Below are 16,359 nucleotides of genomic sequence, written 5' to 3'. Positions count from 1 at the left end.
ATTCCTGTTTGGGTCATGTTGGACACAACTTGCTTTCTTAACGGGTTGATAAGTGTTAAGGACGGAATCATTTAGCCACACTGATTAATTTGATTCGGTTACCACATCGATTTGCAAAATGATTTAGTTTAGAGGTGCACAGATCCTCCACAGTTGGATGAATCAATGTGGTAGATGAGACGGGTATTTGGTTACCACATCAATTTGTAAAATGATTTAGTTTAGAGGTGCACAGATCCTCCACAGCTGGATGAATCAATGTGGTCGGTGAGACGGGTGTAGTAAATTTATTATGTAAGGCAAGATGGTAATGCCACACGAGGGGTATTCTAGTATCCCTTGCATGTAGATAATCAATTTCATCCCACATACTCTGCAGCTACATGCCATAGGGTTCCGAAAAACAATTGGGGGTGAAGTTGTGAATTTTTTTAATGTTTAATTTATTTATTTTTAATATTTTCATTTTCTAATATATTTCTTTATTATTCAATTAATTTTTTTTTTTGGTAAACTTTAATAATTAGGTGTAAGGGTAAAGTTGTCAATTTATTTGGTACGGTTTATATTGACAGTGAGAACCGAACTGTCCTAATCAGTTTTATTTCAGTTTGGTTTCAAATGGTTTGGTTTAGATTCGAACCTAACTTATAAGCCCGTTAAAAATTGGGTTTACCTTGAAAGGTCTATTTCAATTTGGGGTTCTCAACTCTTTTTTTTTTTAATTTTAATTTATAGTTTTTTCAGCCCCAAATGGGAGAGGAGCAATTTACAATAAGTAAATCCAAAATTGATAACCACCATACTAAAACTCAAGGAACTCCCGTTTGGTTTTGTTTCAAAATCAAAAGGAAAAAACAAATCTCATAAACCAATGACCACCATACTGATATTCAAGCATCCAAATCCAAATTCATGTATGAACTCCACTAAATAATCAATTACACCCAAACACCTAATTTGTTAATTAAATTAAATATATTTTTTTAATATTATGCGGTTGGGTTCGGTTTCAAATATTAGAAATTGAAACCAAATCATTATTTTAACTTTCAGTTCAGTTTTCAAACCAAAACTATTTAAACTTCAAAAATTGAACCGTTTGGTACGATCCGACTTCATTCGTGTATAGGTTTCAATTTTCTATACCACGTGCCCAATCCTATCAATCGATATTTTTTTCTTTCCTACATGTGTTTTCTTGTTCTGCTATATAACATTCAATCCATATGAGCAAGAAAAATAGGTTATTGATTAACAAATCAACTTGCATTGGACCTACCTAGCTACTGTTATCTCGCTTGAAACTACCTAGCTTAACAGACATCTTCTTCAGCCCTAAGAGAAACATTTCTGTTCTCTGCTGTATGATGAACCATCAGTTTGAATGCTTTTCAGATTTCAGATCTTCGAAAAGAAAATCACGTAAATAACCAGACCAAGCTTACTCATATGCACATTTAGAACACAAAAGAGGAACTGAAACCCACTTGAGGACAGGGTTGCAACTGAAATAAAAGAAGCTGGAGGCACAATTAACAAAATTTCCTCTTTCAGAACAAGTACTGAAGCTCCAACAACTCGCCTGAGCTTTAACTGCATCTAAGCAAGTAACATTAACCTTCAAATAGCGTTTAAGAACATAAATCACATCAAAATCCAAACAAGAAAAAAAATTAAAAGGTATAAAATTCGTAGTAAAAACGAAGCCAAAGACTGCAGCTATTTTACCCCATTGATATCAAGATGGAGCAAAAGGGCACCCAGAAAATAAGAGCACACTTGCATGTTGCAAGGAAGGGGACCTAGTCCCCACTTTTCAGGGGCGTGCCTCTGGCTTAGCTATGTAGTTACCCAAGTGGCAACTAACAAATTGATAAAAAAAAAATCCAATCTTCATTTTCTATATGATTGAGAAGCAGAGATGTTTAACAAGCACCACGAACAAAACAAACTGCAAAGCTTCACTTTTATATCGCAAGTCCTCATAGTAGCATCCGCGTACCAAAAACCAGATAACCTTTTTAGGCTTCTGCAATCTCTATTTCCCCCTCCTGTAGTTCCTTGACTGCTCTTATAAGACCCCTTGTAATCCCATTGAGATGTAACCCGTTATCCTTCATTTCTTCAAGCAATTTCTCTGCTGTTCTCCAATCCAAAGCCTTTAGACAGAGAGATTGGATCAACTTATTGTACTCATCAACATTAGGTTGGACCCCAAAATGTTTCATCTCACCCAACAACTTTAAACCTTCGTCAAAATCTTCCAGTTTGCAAAATCCACGGATAATTGTATGGTAAGTCACAGGACTCAGTTTAGGATGCTTGTTTTTGGCTTGGGATAATATTTTACAAGCCTCCTCCATCAGACCCCCATTTGCATAACCACTCATAATAACAGTGTAAGTATACACATCTGGCTTCAACCCCCTACTCTCCATTAGCTTCATCATCTCGATTGCCTCTCCCATATCCCCAGCCTTAGAATAGCCATTGATAACCAAATTGAAAACTGCATTTCCTGGGTGTGGGCCCTCCCTTGTCATCTCAAGAAGCAACTTTTTGGCCCCATCAACATCTTTTATCCTGCACAATCCTTGAACAACAGCTGAAAACAGCTTAATCCCATATTTCCGTGCTTCTCCAGATAAATCACCCAATATCTCTAGAGCTAAATTGACAGTTTCATCCTCCCTACAGAGTGAACTGATCAAAAGATTAACTGGCGAGCGTGGCAGGTCCTGCATCTTCACCTTCATTGACGAATAAACCAAATGGGCATCTTTAGCTTTTTCGCCCTTGCAAAACCAAGATATGATCCTACCGACTCTCTCACCATCAGGCAAGACTCCTGCATCAAGCATCTTCTCGCAAACAGACAGAGCCCAATCAAAAAATGAACGCCTGCAGAGTGCTTCAATTGTAAAGTAATATGAATCTGCATTCGGGACACATCCAAAATCAGCAAACTTGTTGAACACCTCAAAAGCAGCTTTCCCTTTACCCAATTTTGAGAATGAGGATATCAATTCATTGAGAATTTCCAAATTCAACAAAGTATTTTCTTTCTCACCAATCTCCTTAACAAAATCCCATAGAAAGTATACATCTCTCTTCCTAACAAGGCCACTACATGTGGATCGTACAAGCGCATCGAGGACGTGAGTAGTGACTCTAAACTCGGGTTTCTCCTTCAAAGCCCATTTAATAAACCTAATCAAATTCTCACCCAAAACAAGCGGGGTTTCGACTAGTTTAACCACAAACTCAGGATGCAGAGTCAAATTTAAAGCATCAAAATTAGACTCAAGACTCCCATCAGCACTGCTCTGAAGGAGAGACAATACACTCTCCAGCTGCTCCAAATCAATCTCATAAACCTCTTGTCCTTTCCGCAACTCTACATCAACACCCTCCGAACACTTCTCCTGCGCGTCCCCATCCCCAGGGGCAAGATTGTCCGGCTGGGAATCAACATTTTCACCAAATCCCACAGGAGCAGGTAGCTCTTCTCCTTGAGCGGAATCAGAATCCCTAGGGTTTTCTGAGAGCTCAGAGAAGAACCTAGGGTTTTGGAATCTAGTGTAAAAATGAGGAAATTGATCAAGTAGAGGAGTTAGTGTTTTAGAGGAAAGCACCTTGTGGTTTGGATGAGCTGCGGACAGCTCCCGTGCCGCCGCCTGCGTCGAAAGGAACGCTGCTCTTGCTCTTGCTGTCACTGCATACCTCCACATCTCTATCTATGGATCTGCTCGGCGTGCCTAATTCACTTAACTCAAACAGTGAGCGACTGTGGTGTTCATATTCAAAAACCCTAATCTCTAGTGGGAGACGGAGGGGAGAAGTGCAGAAAATGAAACGTGGGCTTTTGCACTCGGGTAAGACCCGTATAACTAACTGCTTCCTCGTCGGGCTCTGGACTGCTAAGTTTAAAATGTTGGGCCGTTGGCCCAGCAGTTATAACATTAAGATTTCATTTTTCAAATCCGTTCTAGTCTCCACGTGGTCACATCGAAGTCCATCTTTGGGTATTATAGGGAGGGACGGAAGCCGAACACAAGTAAACCTTTACAAATCTCGGCCAAGCCAAACCAGCAAAGTCCGCAGCGGCACAATCCAAAATTACATTCAAGTTGGGGAGATGATTCCCGCACGCCCTATCTATTTTTATCTCTTGATTCTTAAGGTTACCCCAAGTTAACCATTTTAGTTCAAAGCTCGGAAGGCGGCGGGTGGCATAGGGTTCCATTGTAGTAGGCAGATTGAAAGAAAAACAGGGAGAAATCGTGAACAAAGAAAGATCATGAAACAATTAAGTTAATCGAAAAATGACAACAAACTTAAGTATCCAAGTTAGTTACTAGCAAAGACCTTAATTAGACAGAATATACAACATTACTTGCAGTTTCAGAAACACTTCTTTGCTTTCTAGGCACTAAGGGTATTTCAACCTACAAGATCCGACTAAAACACCTTCAGCCCTGTTCAAATTCATAAATCCCGTGACAACAAATTCTACAAACAGTAAACGAGCATCGGATGCTGGATCTTTTTACAAGGAGTATTAATTCAGATGTATGACTGACATAACTATTGAGCATTGATATAAACTCATTCAGCTTCAAGTTCGGCACCAAACTGCTCTAACCTTGCAGCATCCTCATCCAGATTCCGGACAGAAGCATGGTTAACTAAACCATCATCCTCACTTGCATGTACTTGTCTACCGCCAAACCTAAATGAACATAATAATAATTAAATGTAGAACCAAAAGAAAATGGGAAGACTAATCATTGGAAATCTACAAAATAAACAATTAAGTTCTTAGTGGCGAGAAATTTTTCAATGTCATGACATGTGGTGTACCAGCTTGTACTTCCGAGCACACTGAAAAATCTCCCGCAGCAGCACCATCTACCCAACCTTACACAATAACTGCAATTGTAATTTAGTAAACACACAATATTGATTACCATCGCCCATTCATCATTTCTATGCACTTCTGAGCATCATTCCTATCCTTGAATCTGACCAAAACAACTCCCTGGGGATGATTCTCACAAACCTACAAAGAAAACAAAATGGGAACCTGAGGATATTAGGAAAGGGAAAAGAAAAAGGAACATACATAGACATGTATGCACATATCACGGAGAAATTCTGAATGCCATTCTTCATCACACACATGAAGGGTATATTACCTTCACTGAGTCCACTGGACCAAGCTTCACACATTCCTCCTGAACATCCGCCTGCAATTCTGGACCTAAATTTTCATCTGCCTGTAAACATTATTTAGGAGAAAGGTTACCAGAACAGGATCAGAATAATAAAATACCCTTCTCGCAAGGCTTTATATATTGAGAAAGTTGTTGTGCAAATAAACATCACCAACTATTGATCCGTTGATACATGATACGCAGAAGGAAAAAACAAGTTTTCCAACAGCATAGACACTACATATAATCTGTTATGACAGCTATCAACTTACCCTCATTTCAGCAGGAGTGAACATGTAGCGAAGAATAACAGTAGCTGGAATTGACACCTTTCCATCGTCATGGCCGGCTGTTCAATAAGAAGAAAATGTGATCATACTATTAGTGTTGTAGAGCACATAAGGTACTTCATACCAAAATTTATGACAGAAAATGTCCGGCAGGTTATGAAGCATAGGCATATGCTAATTATCCACAGACACCCACGTCAGGTTCACACTATGCTTCACTGTAAAATCCGAAACACAAAGAAACTACTTGTGAAACATAGGAATATGCATATGATCCGCAAACATTTCCTTATGATTAAAACAATGAACACACTGCGGGCAGAAGAAAAAGTAGTTTGTATTTTAAATCTCAAGATGTAGAAGAATTTCTATAATATATGACATATGATATGATAAAACAAAAAGGCATATTATTATTCACAAAAGAAAGGGAACAACTGACTGCAAAAGCAACGCATACTACATTTGGAAGACAAGACTAGAAGCTTTAAGCATAAGTGGAAAGGAATCACAATATGAGGTATTCCTTCACCGGAATAAAGATATCTAATGCAAGAAGCTTTCTGTTTACGAATCAGCATGAAAAATAAGGTTAAGTAAGAACACGACTAATATTAATATATGAACCTACCCCAGCCAAGTATCTTCTCTTCCACTTTCTTAAGTTTCTTTTTCCTCTTGTTGTCTGCTTGTTTGGTAACAAATGTGTCCCCTGCATACATAACAGAAGCTTTTAAATAAAACAGAACACACTTGAAAGCTCATAATCTAAGGCATGCTATTGAAAATGTTTCTAATACTGTGTTGATGATGTTTTTCAGTAGTTCTCTCATTTGTATATAAAGTAGCAAAAATTTTAAAATCTCACACTAAAAGTACAAGACAAAAAACAGTTCAACAAATATCATCTGACTACTAACAATTACCTTTCTGCTGAAACTTAGCTTGGGTGACCGACATAAGAACCTTGCCACCAGGGCGTAGAGGTGTTCCGTCCAAAATTTGGGTAGCCAAAACAACCGATGGTTCCTATAGTTTACATAAACGCATATAATAAAATACCCAGAAATGACACGTTACATCACAAAGACAGCAGAAGTAATAAAAAGCATTGTTACCTTCATATAAGTAACAAGTGCGTCTCCCTTTTTCTTTCCGGTTGCTTTGTCAACATACAGCTTCACACGAGGTTTTTTTGTTTCAGGATCCTATAAATTCCATTGAGTAACGAGCTTATATGGTGTGAAGTATGAGAGTAGATATTTATCAATTAAGCTACACAGTGCTGGATGTTTAACAAGGAACACAAAGTATAATGTTCACACTTAGTTTCATGATACGATAACAAGGCCACTTTCCATTATAATTTGACAATAACTCTTAAGAAAAAAGTCTAAGAATTTGGTTGCGGACAAACACTGGACTAAAAAAAAATCATTATGCAGAAAATGATTTAAAGCTATATAACCCCGTAGTTTTTTGCTCTAATGCTCAGATAAGTACAATGCATCTTTAAAAGTTTCCATTCCAAAAGATATTAATTCAATTCTGAACTCAATTTTAAGCATCATTGAACCATCTTAAAAAATGGTACTAAACAACAAAGTAACAACATGAATTGTATGAAAAGAAGAAAACTTTACCTCCTTTATAATCCCACATTTGGAAAACACCTCTACCACCTGACGAATATCACTGAAATTAGTAGTATGCCACAATAAATACAGAGAATAAAACAATGACGGGGACTTACTTCGTCGACTGTGACGTCATCAGGCAATCCGGTTACATAAACATGCGTGTTGATCTTCAGCTCAAACCAACTATCAGGAGGTCTATTAGCTTCCTGAAAGTACAAGTAATAAGACAGGGGGGGGGTCAACTGGTACTGCTTCATAAATCCTATACACATAGACCATTTCCAGTCTAGACTAGCATAACCAAATTTAATAATAGGATCCAATCACATTCCCACGGAACAATAGAGTTTGATTAGTAGGCTTTAACAAATAAAAGATACACAATCATCAAAAGTAAAAGAACAAGATAAAAAGGGTAAACCTTCTTGTCAGCTTCCTTATCCGACAATTTCCTCTTAAAACTTTGATTGCCTTCTAACTCACTGCTACCATTGATATCATCTTCTTTAGAGGGATTGGAAGCCTTTACAGGTGCATTAACCTCTTCCCTTGCGGTGGCTTCAGAAAAATTGGCAGCTGGTAAAACTTCCTCTTCCTGCAAAAAAGTCATATCTTCTACCCCGAAAGCGCTATCCTATTAGACATTAAATCAGTCAAATATACATTCAACAAAAACAAGCGAGACAAATTTTCAAGTTTGATATCAAAATTTTCCTATTTAATAAAATTGGAATACTGATCTCTTCGACAGACCATGGAAGGACACTCGGTGAAATGTTCAGAAACGTGGTACCGAACATTCTCTTCAAGGTTCGCCAATGTGCAACCAAACAACAAAAATCTACTTGTGTGCGTTCATTGGCATGCTACCAGATATACCATGAACAGAAAAACCACCACAAACAATAAAATGAAATATAAGAAAAACATAAGAAGTTGCAGCAACCATGAACCAACCTGGGGAACCCAAGCCCCAAGACCCCGATCCCACTTGTATGTTGTCCCATCATCATCGGTGAATTCTTCCTCTCCCTCGGGGGGCGTAGAAGGTCTGTCACTATCTGCTTGTTCTGCCTCGCATACATGCTTCTGCCATTTGTCGAAGTCATCCTCATCATCAGTTGGGATTGGGGGCACTGCAATAGAAGTGAATAAATTGTAAGTCAAGTAAATCACGGAAGTGATAATCCCAAATCCAAAGAATAAAAAAGAACAAAGAATTGACCTGCGGTTGAAACATGAGGTACTTGGTCGTGATGGGATATTGCAGTGACGAGGTCGGGAATGGAGGAGAGTGGCTGCCATGAGCTTCTTCCTTGAGCCCAGACGAGCGTATGGAGGGTGAGGTATCCATTTAAGAAATGTTCTGTCCAGGCGAAGTAAGTAAGCAAATTAGAAGTGCAATTGAACATGATAAGTGAGACTGAAAGAGTGCTCTATTCAATTGATTACGGGTAGAACTGAAATTCAGAAGAAGGAAACAATGTTGCAGTAAATTCAATTTCCATATCAACATTACATAGCAATCGAGGTGAATCACTATTCTTTCTTCATTCCACACAGACAATAGAATGTTCATATCAATTGTTATTAATAATATTATAGGTTGTACATAATATAAGGTGCTGCTAGGGTAAGGGCAGGGGTAGGGGTAGTGGTAGGGCAAGGCAAACAAAACAAACTCACCCCGCAGCTCCGAGAATGCATAGGGACCAACATGCTGTTGATTTTCGCCCAGAATGAACCATCCCACTTCACTCAACTCGTCCGTCCCCAATCTTTTCTGCTCCCACCCTGCTGCTGCTGCAACTCCTACAAATCAAACCATATCAAAACACATCAAAACCATTTTCTTTATTCTATTCTTGCATTGTATTTGTACATACAATGTTAATTATATGAATACATTTATACAAGTTCCAACTTCCAAGGGTTTTTTGCTCAACAACGATAGGATTGAGTGATTTTGCTCAACAACGAAAATTACGAAATATAAAAAATATGCACGCCACGCACCCGAATGAATTTGCTGCGCTTGCTCTTCTTCTTCTTCTTCTTCTTCTTCTTCTAGGTGGTGACTCTGCAAGTCCTTCTCCAACGTCATCGTCTGTCTCTGCGACTCCGACTAACAGACCAAATTGTAATTGCAATATCTGTAATAATAAACTAATTGGAAAAAAAATAGGAAACTTTGGGCTCTTTCCCATCACTTGGGCCTAATTGCTTCTTTTGGGTACAAACTTTGCCATCCCACCCGTCTAATTCTAATTGAGGTCCAAAGCACTTCTACCGATAAACCAAATTCGGACAAGGGATATTGAATTTGAATTTTAATTGTCTGATTGCATATCCTTATGTTTTAGTCAAATTAATTGAATACATCACTTTTGTTTATGAGTGGAGAAAATCCTACTGATTGTAGCACTAGTGACAATTTAAATGTGGCGATGAAGTGCTTCTTTTGATTTATATAGAGAGTTATCAGTTTTTGGTTGAAGGAGCTACAATTTTGAAACTTAGTTAGTTCAAATGCATAAATTAAGTCTGCTTTCATACATGTTGATCAAAATTACTAGGGGCAATGAGAACTGAATATAATGGGAATTATAGTAGTAGTTTCACAATCCCTCTTACCCCTTGAATCGTAATCATATTGTTAGTAACACCATAAAAATTAAGATATAAAATAACAGAAAACCAAACAATTGCTACTGCAAGTCTGCAACCGTATATACATAATTGAATCAGACAATAAAAATAAGGAGCAAAAATTAATTAAGTAGCCGTTACAAAAGCTTGGTAATTGGTAACGGGGGGGCGGTGGGGATTCCGATACTACTCCCAACGGTCATATTTCCAATCCTCACTCACAAGTCACACATTTGATTTGGGAACCTCTCACATTACACTTCGATAGCCAAAAGAATAAAATGACCGTTAGCCCTCCACCCCGCCAACCCCTTTTTTATTTATAAAATAGGGATGCTCCCCCGCAATCTGGATCACAAACCCCTCTCTCTCTCTCTCTCTCGCTCTCTCTCTCTCTCTCTCTCTCTCTCTCGATTAGGAAGAGGGGTAAGTCACCTGCAAATTCAAAAATCCAGCCTTTCGATTAGTTTCTGGTTCATCATCAGCTTTGAGAAATCCAGATCTAGTATCGTATTTAGTGGAGGCAAACTACAAATTTGGCACACACATACATTCGATAATTGTTCGGAAATGGGTGGCATGTCGATGAATGTGGCGAAGTTGGGAGGAGCAAGCTCAGAGTCGGAATACCACACCCACAAGGTGTTCCTGCTGAGCAACTACATATTGCTGGGAGCAGCCTCCAGCTGCATCTTCCTGACGCTCTCTCTGCGGCTGCTGCCGTCGGTGTGCGGCTTTTTCTTGATCCTGCTCCACGTGCTGACAATTGCCGGGGCCATATCGGGATGTGCGGCGGCGGGGAGCAGGTCGAGCTCCAAATGGTACGGAGCGCACATGGTGTCGACGGTGCTGACGGCGATATTCCAAGGGTCGGTGGCGGTGCTGGTGTTCACGAGGACGGGGGACTTTCTCGGGGAGCTCAAGTCGTACGTGAGGGAAGAGGATGGGAGTGTGATTCTGAAATTGGCAGGAGGGCTGAGCGTGGTGATATTCTGCTTGGAGTGGGTGGTGCTCACACTCGCCTTCTTCCTGAGGTACTATGCCTCCGTTGAGGGAAGTGGTGGTGGTGGCGCTGCTGGTATGAGGAGTTCCAAGGTGCAACAAGCAGCTGACGAGGATTTGAAGGACTGGCCATGGCCTTTCCAAGTCTAACATGGAACATAGGCCTGCTGGATCTGCTGCTCTCCTTTGATTTCATTTCATTTATAATTTTATTCTCTAAAATAAATTTACTATGTATTTCATTCGTTCATTCAAATTCAATTGCTTGCTCACTCGCTCGCCTGCTCGATGATTAGTAATTACTAGTTTCGGATTAATGGAATGGCCATAGAATTCATAGCTTAATTTGTAATGAAAACTAGTTGATTAAAACTTTAAACACTGCAAGTGATTGGTAAAATTGGCAGCCAAAATTGCCGAGGCTTGGTTCGATCGAGCCGCCACCAAGTAACACAAAAATTAAACAAGCAAATCACATCACGCACACAAGTCGCTTGATACATGACTGATACGAAAGCCTAATTAAAAAAATTAAATTCCGCCTTGGCCAAGAAAATGCATCAAACCATCCAACCACGACATCATAGAGTAGCGTGTAGAGCAGCTTTAATTTGAGGAAATTTTTGGAATTAAGAGAAGGCAGCCTTTTTTGGCATGAAGAAAGAGGACCATATGCACTTCACTTGAGTGAGACTTAAGAGTCCAGATCCTAAAGAGCAACACAAGAGTTTGAGAGAGGGACGGGCGGACGATTGCGTCATAAGAGGAAGGAAAATCATTCAATTACTTTATAAAGTGAACCCCAAAACAGCCAACAAAAATAGAAATGATCATCCGTAAGAGGGCAAGGGAAGTAGCAGCAGATACTCATAAACAACACACACATTCATTCTAAAGGGAATACGAAACCAACACAATTCTTACTCTCTTTTTTTTTCTTTCTAGTTTCTAGGTTGACAGATTAAACAAAATACTAGTCAGTGCCAATACAAGAAAGAAAAACAAAACAGTGCATCAACAAAAGTTTACTCCTCCTCCATCCCACATTCTTCTAAACTTCCCAACCCTCTGAAAAGGCACGACGACAAGCCCTACCGAAATTACTCTCTGCTAGACACAATAGGACATGGATAGGTTGGGTGGGTGGCTGGGCGCAGGGGGAATGTGCACAATGCACTCAACTACCGCCCAATTAAACCTTCACTTCTCTACCAAAAATCCAGCTGAATGGAACAAGGGATGAAGCCTTGGCCCTTCCCTGTGCTCTTTCCTCCAACCTCCTGATTCTCGGTGGCAATTTACACACAAAATCTTGTGCCTTGCGTCCCTCACCAGAAAGACCAGTCAACTTCTCCACGCTCCATCTTCCAACCAAAAACTCCAATATATCAGCATAATCCCTGGCAGTATACACCTCAAGCCTCTGGGCAACAGCTGAGAAATGATCAAACAGATTATCATCCTGACCATCGTACATCAAGTGGGCAGGCATTGATATCTTTTTCTTCATCATGTCAGCTAAGGCCAACACAGTGCCATCTGGATCAATCTCAAACAGCTTTTCCACAATCTTGGTATACGCAGTTTCATGACGCTTTTCATCCGAGGCAATGGTGCCACATATCTGAGCCAATTTCAAGTCCCCATGCTCTTTGGCTTGCCTGGCTGTGTTCCCATGGGAGATGAATGTTGCCCTCTCTTGGAATGAAGTGTAAATGAACCCGAGGTAGGGATTGTTCTCTGTTTTAGGATCCTACAGAACAGCAAAATTGAAAACCAAGATAGTATAAATGTAATATTAATTATTCGTAATAATAATAGTACTAACTACTAACAGCATAAAAAGAAAATTTCAGCTATGTTTAACAGGCGTAAGATGCGCAGAGTTTAAATCAGGCAACCAAAATTGGAGAGAGGGAGAATGGGGTAGATGTTCCTTCTTAAGAAGGTTCTGTGTGTGTGTGTGTGTGTATGTTTGAAACATCGTAGTGATAACTCGTGAGATTACATCCAAGAAAATAAGTGACAATCATGCAGTTACAACATTCCAATCAACGTAATCTCTTAATGGCTATTCCTTAAAGTAGTTTGTTCATAAGTCACACATAAATGCTTCATTTTCCACAAGCGGTTACAATGCAGAGGTTCTCTGAGGTGCCAGAAGCATAGTGCTATAAAAGAACATAAAGAAAGACTTCCGTAAACAAAAATGGCACTGGAACTTTAAGACACCATGTACTGTTCACATTCTATGACTTGTTCTCGTCTCCCTACTGTAATATATTAATGATCAGCCAAAAGGTTTTAAGCATCTCAAACTCCGGTCAGCGCAATAATTTAAAACAAAAAAGAAGAAGATAACAGTAGCATTGCCCCTTATTCGACAAGTTTGCATCCTTCAAGATATAACATTAATGCTGAAATTCCTAAGCATGGCTCAGAAAAGTTATCTAAAAATATCAGTGTCCAAAAAATAACAAAAACAGACAAAATGAGAGGAAAGAAAGCACTCACCATTCCAGATCCAATAAGGTACTGAATTGTCTTCTCGATTTGTCTCATATCTACTCGTCCAGAGAGATAAAGATACTTGTTAAGAAGATCACCATGCCTATTCTCTTCAGCAGTCCACGCCCTGGTCCAAATAGCCCAGGAAGTAAGGCTTGCACCAGTCTCATCCCGAACTCCGTCTAGGGTATTAAGCATTGTCTGGTACGTTGGAAGGGCTTCTTCTGTGATCATATCTCCAACCAACACAACAAAGTAATCATCAGGAATTTCCCTTGCTCTTTCCCTCAACTCCTTAACTTGCTCCTCGAATCCATCTGACTCAGGGATCGGAAGAAAATCTTGTGGTTGCCAACATTTCTCAACAGGCTTTAGGTGCACCAAGATGTTATTCTCAGCCCAACCCTCTAATGACTTGAAGATCTCAATCTGTTGAGGAGGCATTGAATGAGTCACCTGAACATGTAGCTCACGTGGAGGTCCAAAAGACTTCTTCAGATTCTCAGTCTCTCTATATAAAGCAGAAAAAATAGATTAAAAATTGGCATACTTCAAATAATGATTCTAACAACATCATCGTTCTGGATATAATTATCTAGAGGTGGGAGAGAGAGCGTACATATAGTAATACAAAGTTAACAAAAACAAGAAACGAGCAAGAGATTAAGATTGCCCTTTTTTTTTTTTTTTTTTTTTTTGAGAGAGAGAGAGAGAGAGGGAGGGGGGGGGGGGGGGGTGTTGGAGAGAGCAAACATGACCAGCCGCAATATACAGAACAGAGAAATCAAATATACAGGCAACTACCAAATTCAGCTGTAAAACTGAATACAACAAACAGTAGTTGTTGCTTACGGCGTCACAGCTAAAACTGAAAAGGTGAAAACTCGAGAACATGGAAAAAAATGGATATCATGGATACCAACCATATCAACAAACAAATATGACACCTAAATGCTTGAAAATGTAAGGAGTAAGTGTGCACACAAAAGTAGCTGACTTTAATGGGAAAAAAGTAAACTAGTGAGAAATCACTAAAAAAACTTTATAATAACCACTCAATCACAGAAGGGGCCATTAAATTTTTAGTTTTAGTTCACTTTTTTGTGCTTGAGGTATGTAGAAAGTCTATGGGGGAAAGAAGGATGAAGAAGAATCGTCTGAATGAAGTAGGAAAAATGTCGTGCACAAAATGAAAACTAAAAACCAGAAACCAAAAAATTATTTTAAATCTGTTTTTACTTTCAAGATATTGCTTTCATTAATTATTCTTTGTTTCTTCTTCTCCCTCCCACCAACTTTCTCCATCTACCCTTTCTTCCATATACTTTCTCCCTAACTCTTAAAAACCAAGTAATCGGAGAAATACAAAACCAAAAAATGCATAAAAAGAATAAGACACGGGGAAAATTGATACATTAAACTTGTATATGAAATAACATAGACTGAATAAATCGTTTAAATAAATGAAATTGGTCAACTTACAGGACACAGTTCCAAAAGAAGGAGTTAAACCCAAGAAATCAGACCTACCCCTCAACTAATGTAAGACATAGTTAAATACAAAGGGAAAACTTACTAGCGATTTTCATATCACTTTTTAAAATATTCCATCAAGATCAACAGAATAAAATTCAATAGCAATATGAGCAAATAGAGGTTTTTTTTTTTTTTTTTTTTTTTTAGAAAATAAGATTCAAAAAGCATCCAATCATCATTAGAAGTTTTTCTATATGTTTCTGTAGCAAAATTGAACAGATAACCATTCATGCAGGTGAAAGACAAGAGGAATTAGCTAACAACCGGATCCCAAAAATTAAACAAAAAAAAAAAAAAAAAAAAAGGAAAATAGGGATACAATAAATTTCAATTATGCTTAGCAACGTCAATAATTACAAAAGATTTCTCAAAAAGTATACAAAATGAATGAGATTAATGCAAAATAGAATCCCAGAAATCCAAAAACAACCCCTGTTCAGCTGAATTAGCATAAAATTTAACAAAATAAAAACCCAGATCAGCAGAATGGTTAAATATTCGTTCTTGGCGATACCCATCTGCATTTTCCCCAAGTGGGCACAGAATCCGAGCACCCAAGATGATCAGCCGCCTACGCAGGCAATGAAAGTGCAGAAATGAATTGAAGAGAAGGAAACTCACTTGGTGGAGGAGTGAAGAGTGGAGGCCATGAAGATTTTGGGAGATTTGAGATTGTGGGACTTGGCAGTGAGGTTGTGAGACGGGAAGGTCAGCATCGAATTCAGACTCAGAGCCATCGGTTCTTTCTCTCTCTCTCTCTCTCTCTCGAGCTTTCCGCTTTCGTGATTCTCAGAGAAGTGCTAATTACGAGAGTTGGTTTCAAGTTATGTGACGTGAGGCTCTAACTGGGAGAGAAGGGGAAGGCAACACGACGAGAGAAGGAGAGAGGACAGCCGCAACCAAACGAGGAAATGTTTGGCGACACAGATGGGAAGTTTCTTTATTTAAAGTTACCTTGTTTCGATAAGGGCCACTCGTTCCCACCTAATTACGTCATTGCCACTATTTTTTGGACAGTCGGTTGGCTTTGGCTTTGCTCCCTTTTCTTTTACTAATTTTTTAAAAAAAACTAATGAAAATGATTTGAAAATTTTAAGTTTTAAACAAAATAAAAGATAAACAGAATAGTATCAAGATTGATTTTTTTAATATAAAAATATGATTTTTCGTTAAAGTAAACAATATCTAAAGTTTTTCGTTAAAATTCTCTATTTTTTATTTTCTCAATTTTTTCACAAAATTGCCGAATTGAGCCAACCCAAGGGCCAAAGAGGTCTTTATGACGATACCCAATTACCCATGAACATTTTCCATGGATGTAAACAAAGTCTACAATTCCTAGGTTGTAAATTTGCAAACACTTTCATTTCCACAAACATCTCATACGGGCAAAGCAACATGTCTTACCGTTCAATAAGGAGATCTATCACTATTATTCTACTGATCGGTCCAAAGGATCCTCGTAGGAACAAAGGCCTCTTGTATGAATTGGAAACCTACCTTGTAAAGAGGCCT

The 16,359-nt window shown here is 38.8% G+C and overlaps 4 protein-coding genes across 6 annotated transcripts; 1 reads left to right on the top strand and 3 right to left on the bottom strand.

Moving 5' to 3' along the window:
- Positions 1-1,586: 1,586 nt before the first annotated feature.
- Positions 1,587-3,850, bottom strand: LOC103951826 (pentatricopeptide repeat-containing protein At3g02650, mitochondrial). The gene is made up of 2 exons (XM_009363282.3): positions 3,639-3,850; positions 1,587-3,551 (listed from the first exon to the last, which is right to left on the bottom strand). Exons 1-2 carry the CDS (start codon positions 3,732-3,734, stop codon positions 2,025-2,027), a joined length of 1,623 nt encoding a protein of 540 aa, XP_009361557.2. The 5' UTR covers positions 3,735-3,850; the 3' UTR covers positions 1,587-2,024.
- Positions 3,851-4,287: 437 nt separating this feature from the next.
- Positions 4,288-9,324, bottom strand: LOC103951828 (splicing factor U2AF-associated protein 2). 3 transcript variants are annotated; one of them, XM_009363285.3, is made up of 14 exons: positions 9,166-9,324; positions 8,836-8,961; positions 8,375-8,515; positions 8,107-8,285; positions 7,571-7,783; positions 7,263-7,355; positions 7,153-7,191; positions 6,628-6,717; positions 6,436-6,538; positions 6,141-6,221; positions 5,492-5,568; positions 5,202-5,282; positions 4,974-5,065; positions 4,288-4,735 (listed from the first exon to the last, which is right to left on the bottom strand). In XM_009363285.3, exons 1-14 carry the CDS (start codon positions 9,251-9,253, stop codon positions 4,612-4,614), a joined length of 1,527 nt encoding a protein of 508 aa, XP_009361560.2. In that variant the 5' UTR covers positions 9,254-9,324; the 3' UTR covers positions 4,288-4,611. The 3 variants fall into 3 exon arrangements, 2 of the variants coding, with proteins under 2 accessions (XP_009361560.2, XP_048433244.1); XM_048577287.1 differs by having other exon boundaries at positions 8,836-8,952; positions 9,166-9,280; XR_007255669.1 differs by having other exon boundaries at positions 4,550-4,735; positions 4,867-5,065.
- Positions 9,325-10,193: 869 nt separating this feature from the next.
- Positions 10,194-11,072, top strand: LOC103951941. The gene has a single exon (XM_048573282.1). The coding sequence runs from the start codon at positions 10,369-10,371 to the stop codon at positions 10,948-10,950; it is 582 nt and encodes a 193-aa protein (XP_048429239.1). The 5' UTR covers positions 10,194-10,368; the 3' UTR covers positions 10,951-11,072.
- A 592-nt stretch (positions 11,073-11,664) lies between these two features.
- On the bottom strand, positions 11,665-15,763 carry LOC125473881 (stearoyl-[acyl-carrier-protein] 9-desaturase, chloroplastic). Its single transcript, XM_048577285.1, has 3 exons — positions 15,466-15,763; positions 13,315-13,819; positions 11,665-12,553 (listed from the first exon to the last, which is right to left on the bottom strand). Exons 1-3 carry the CDS (start codon positions 15,579-15,581, stop codon positions 11,993-11,995), a joined length of 1,182 nt encoding a protein of 393 aa, XP_048433242.1. The 5' UTR covers positions 15,582-15,763; the 3' UTR covers positions 11,665-11,992.
- Between the last annotated feature and the right edge of the window lie 596 nt (positions 15,764-16,359).

The sequence above is a fragment of a genome, unplaced genomic scaffold (genome assembly GCF_019419815.1).
Source record: "Pyrus x bretschneideri cultivar Hongxiangsu unplaced genomic scaffold, Pyrus_bretschneideri_v1 Contig11, whole genome shotgun sequence".
Lineage (NCBI taxonomy): Eukaryota > Viridiplantae > Streptophyta > Magnoliopsida > Rosales > Rosaceae > Pyrus > Pyrus x bretschneideri.
The sequence above is the reverse complement of the archived record's forward strand: the minus strand, read 5'-3'. Positions and strand labels throughout refer to the sequence as shown.

What these genes read in the sequence shown, in the direction of transcription:
- LOC103951828 (XM_009363285.3), bottom strand. Translation starts at nt 9,253, where the DNA reads ATGACGTTGGAGAAGGACTTGCAGAGTCACCACCTAGAAGAAGAAGAA. An exon ending in TGCATTCTCGGAGCTGCGGG is followed by an intron (nt 8,516 to 8,835) that starts GTGAGTTTGTTT and finishes TCGCCTGGACAG; the next exon opens with AACATTTCTTAAATGGATAC. An exon ending in GAAATGATGAATGGGCGATG is followed by an intron (nt 4,736 to 4,973) that starts GTAATCAATATT and finishes ATGTTCATTTAG; the next exon opens with GTTTGGCGGTAGACAAGTAC.
- LOC103951826 (XM_009363282.3), bottom strand. Translation starts at nt 3,734, where the DNA reads ATGTGGAGGTATGCAGTGACAGCAAGAGCAAGAGCAGCGTTCCTTTCG. An exon ending in CAGCTCATCCAAACCACAAG is followed by an intron (nt 3,552 to 3,638) that starts GTGCTTTCCTCT and finishes TTCTTCTCTGAG; the next exon opens with CTCTCAGAAAACCCTAGGGA.
- LOC103951941 (XM_048573282.1), top strand. Translation starts at nt 10,369, where the DNA reads ATGGGTGGCATGTCGATGAATGTGGCGAAGTTGGGAGGAGCAAGCTCA.
- LOC125473881 (XM_048577285.1), bottom strand. Translation starts at nt 15,581, where the DNA reads ATGGCTCTGAGTCTGAATTCGATGCTGACCTTCCCGTCTCACAACCTC. An exon ending in ACTCTTCACTCCTCCACCAA is followed by an intron (nt 13,820 to 15,465) that starts GTGAGTTTCCTT and finishes TGCTTTATATAG; the next exon opens with AGAGACTGAGAATCTGAAGA. An exon ending in ACCTTATTGGATCTGGAATG is followed by an intron (nt 12,554 to 13,314) that starts GTGAGTGCTTTC and finishes GCTGTTCTGTAG; the next exon opens with GATCCTAAAACAGAGAACAA.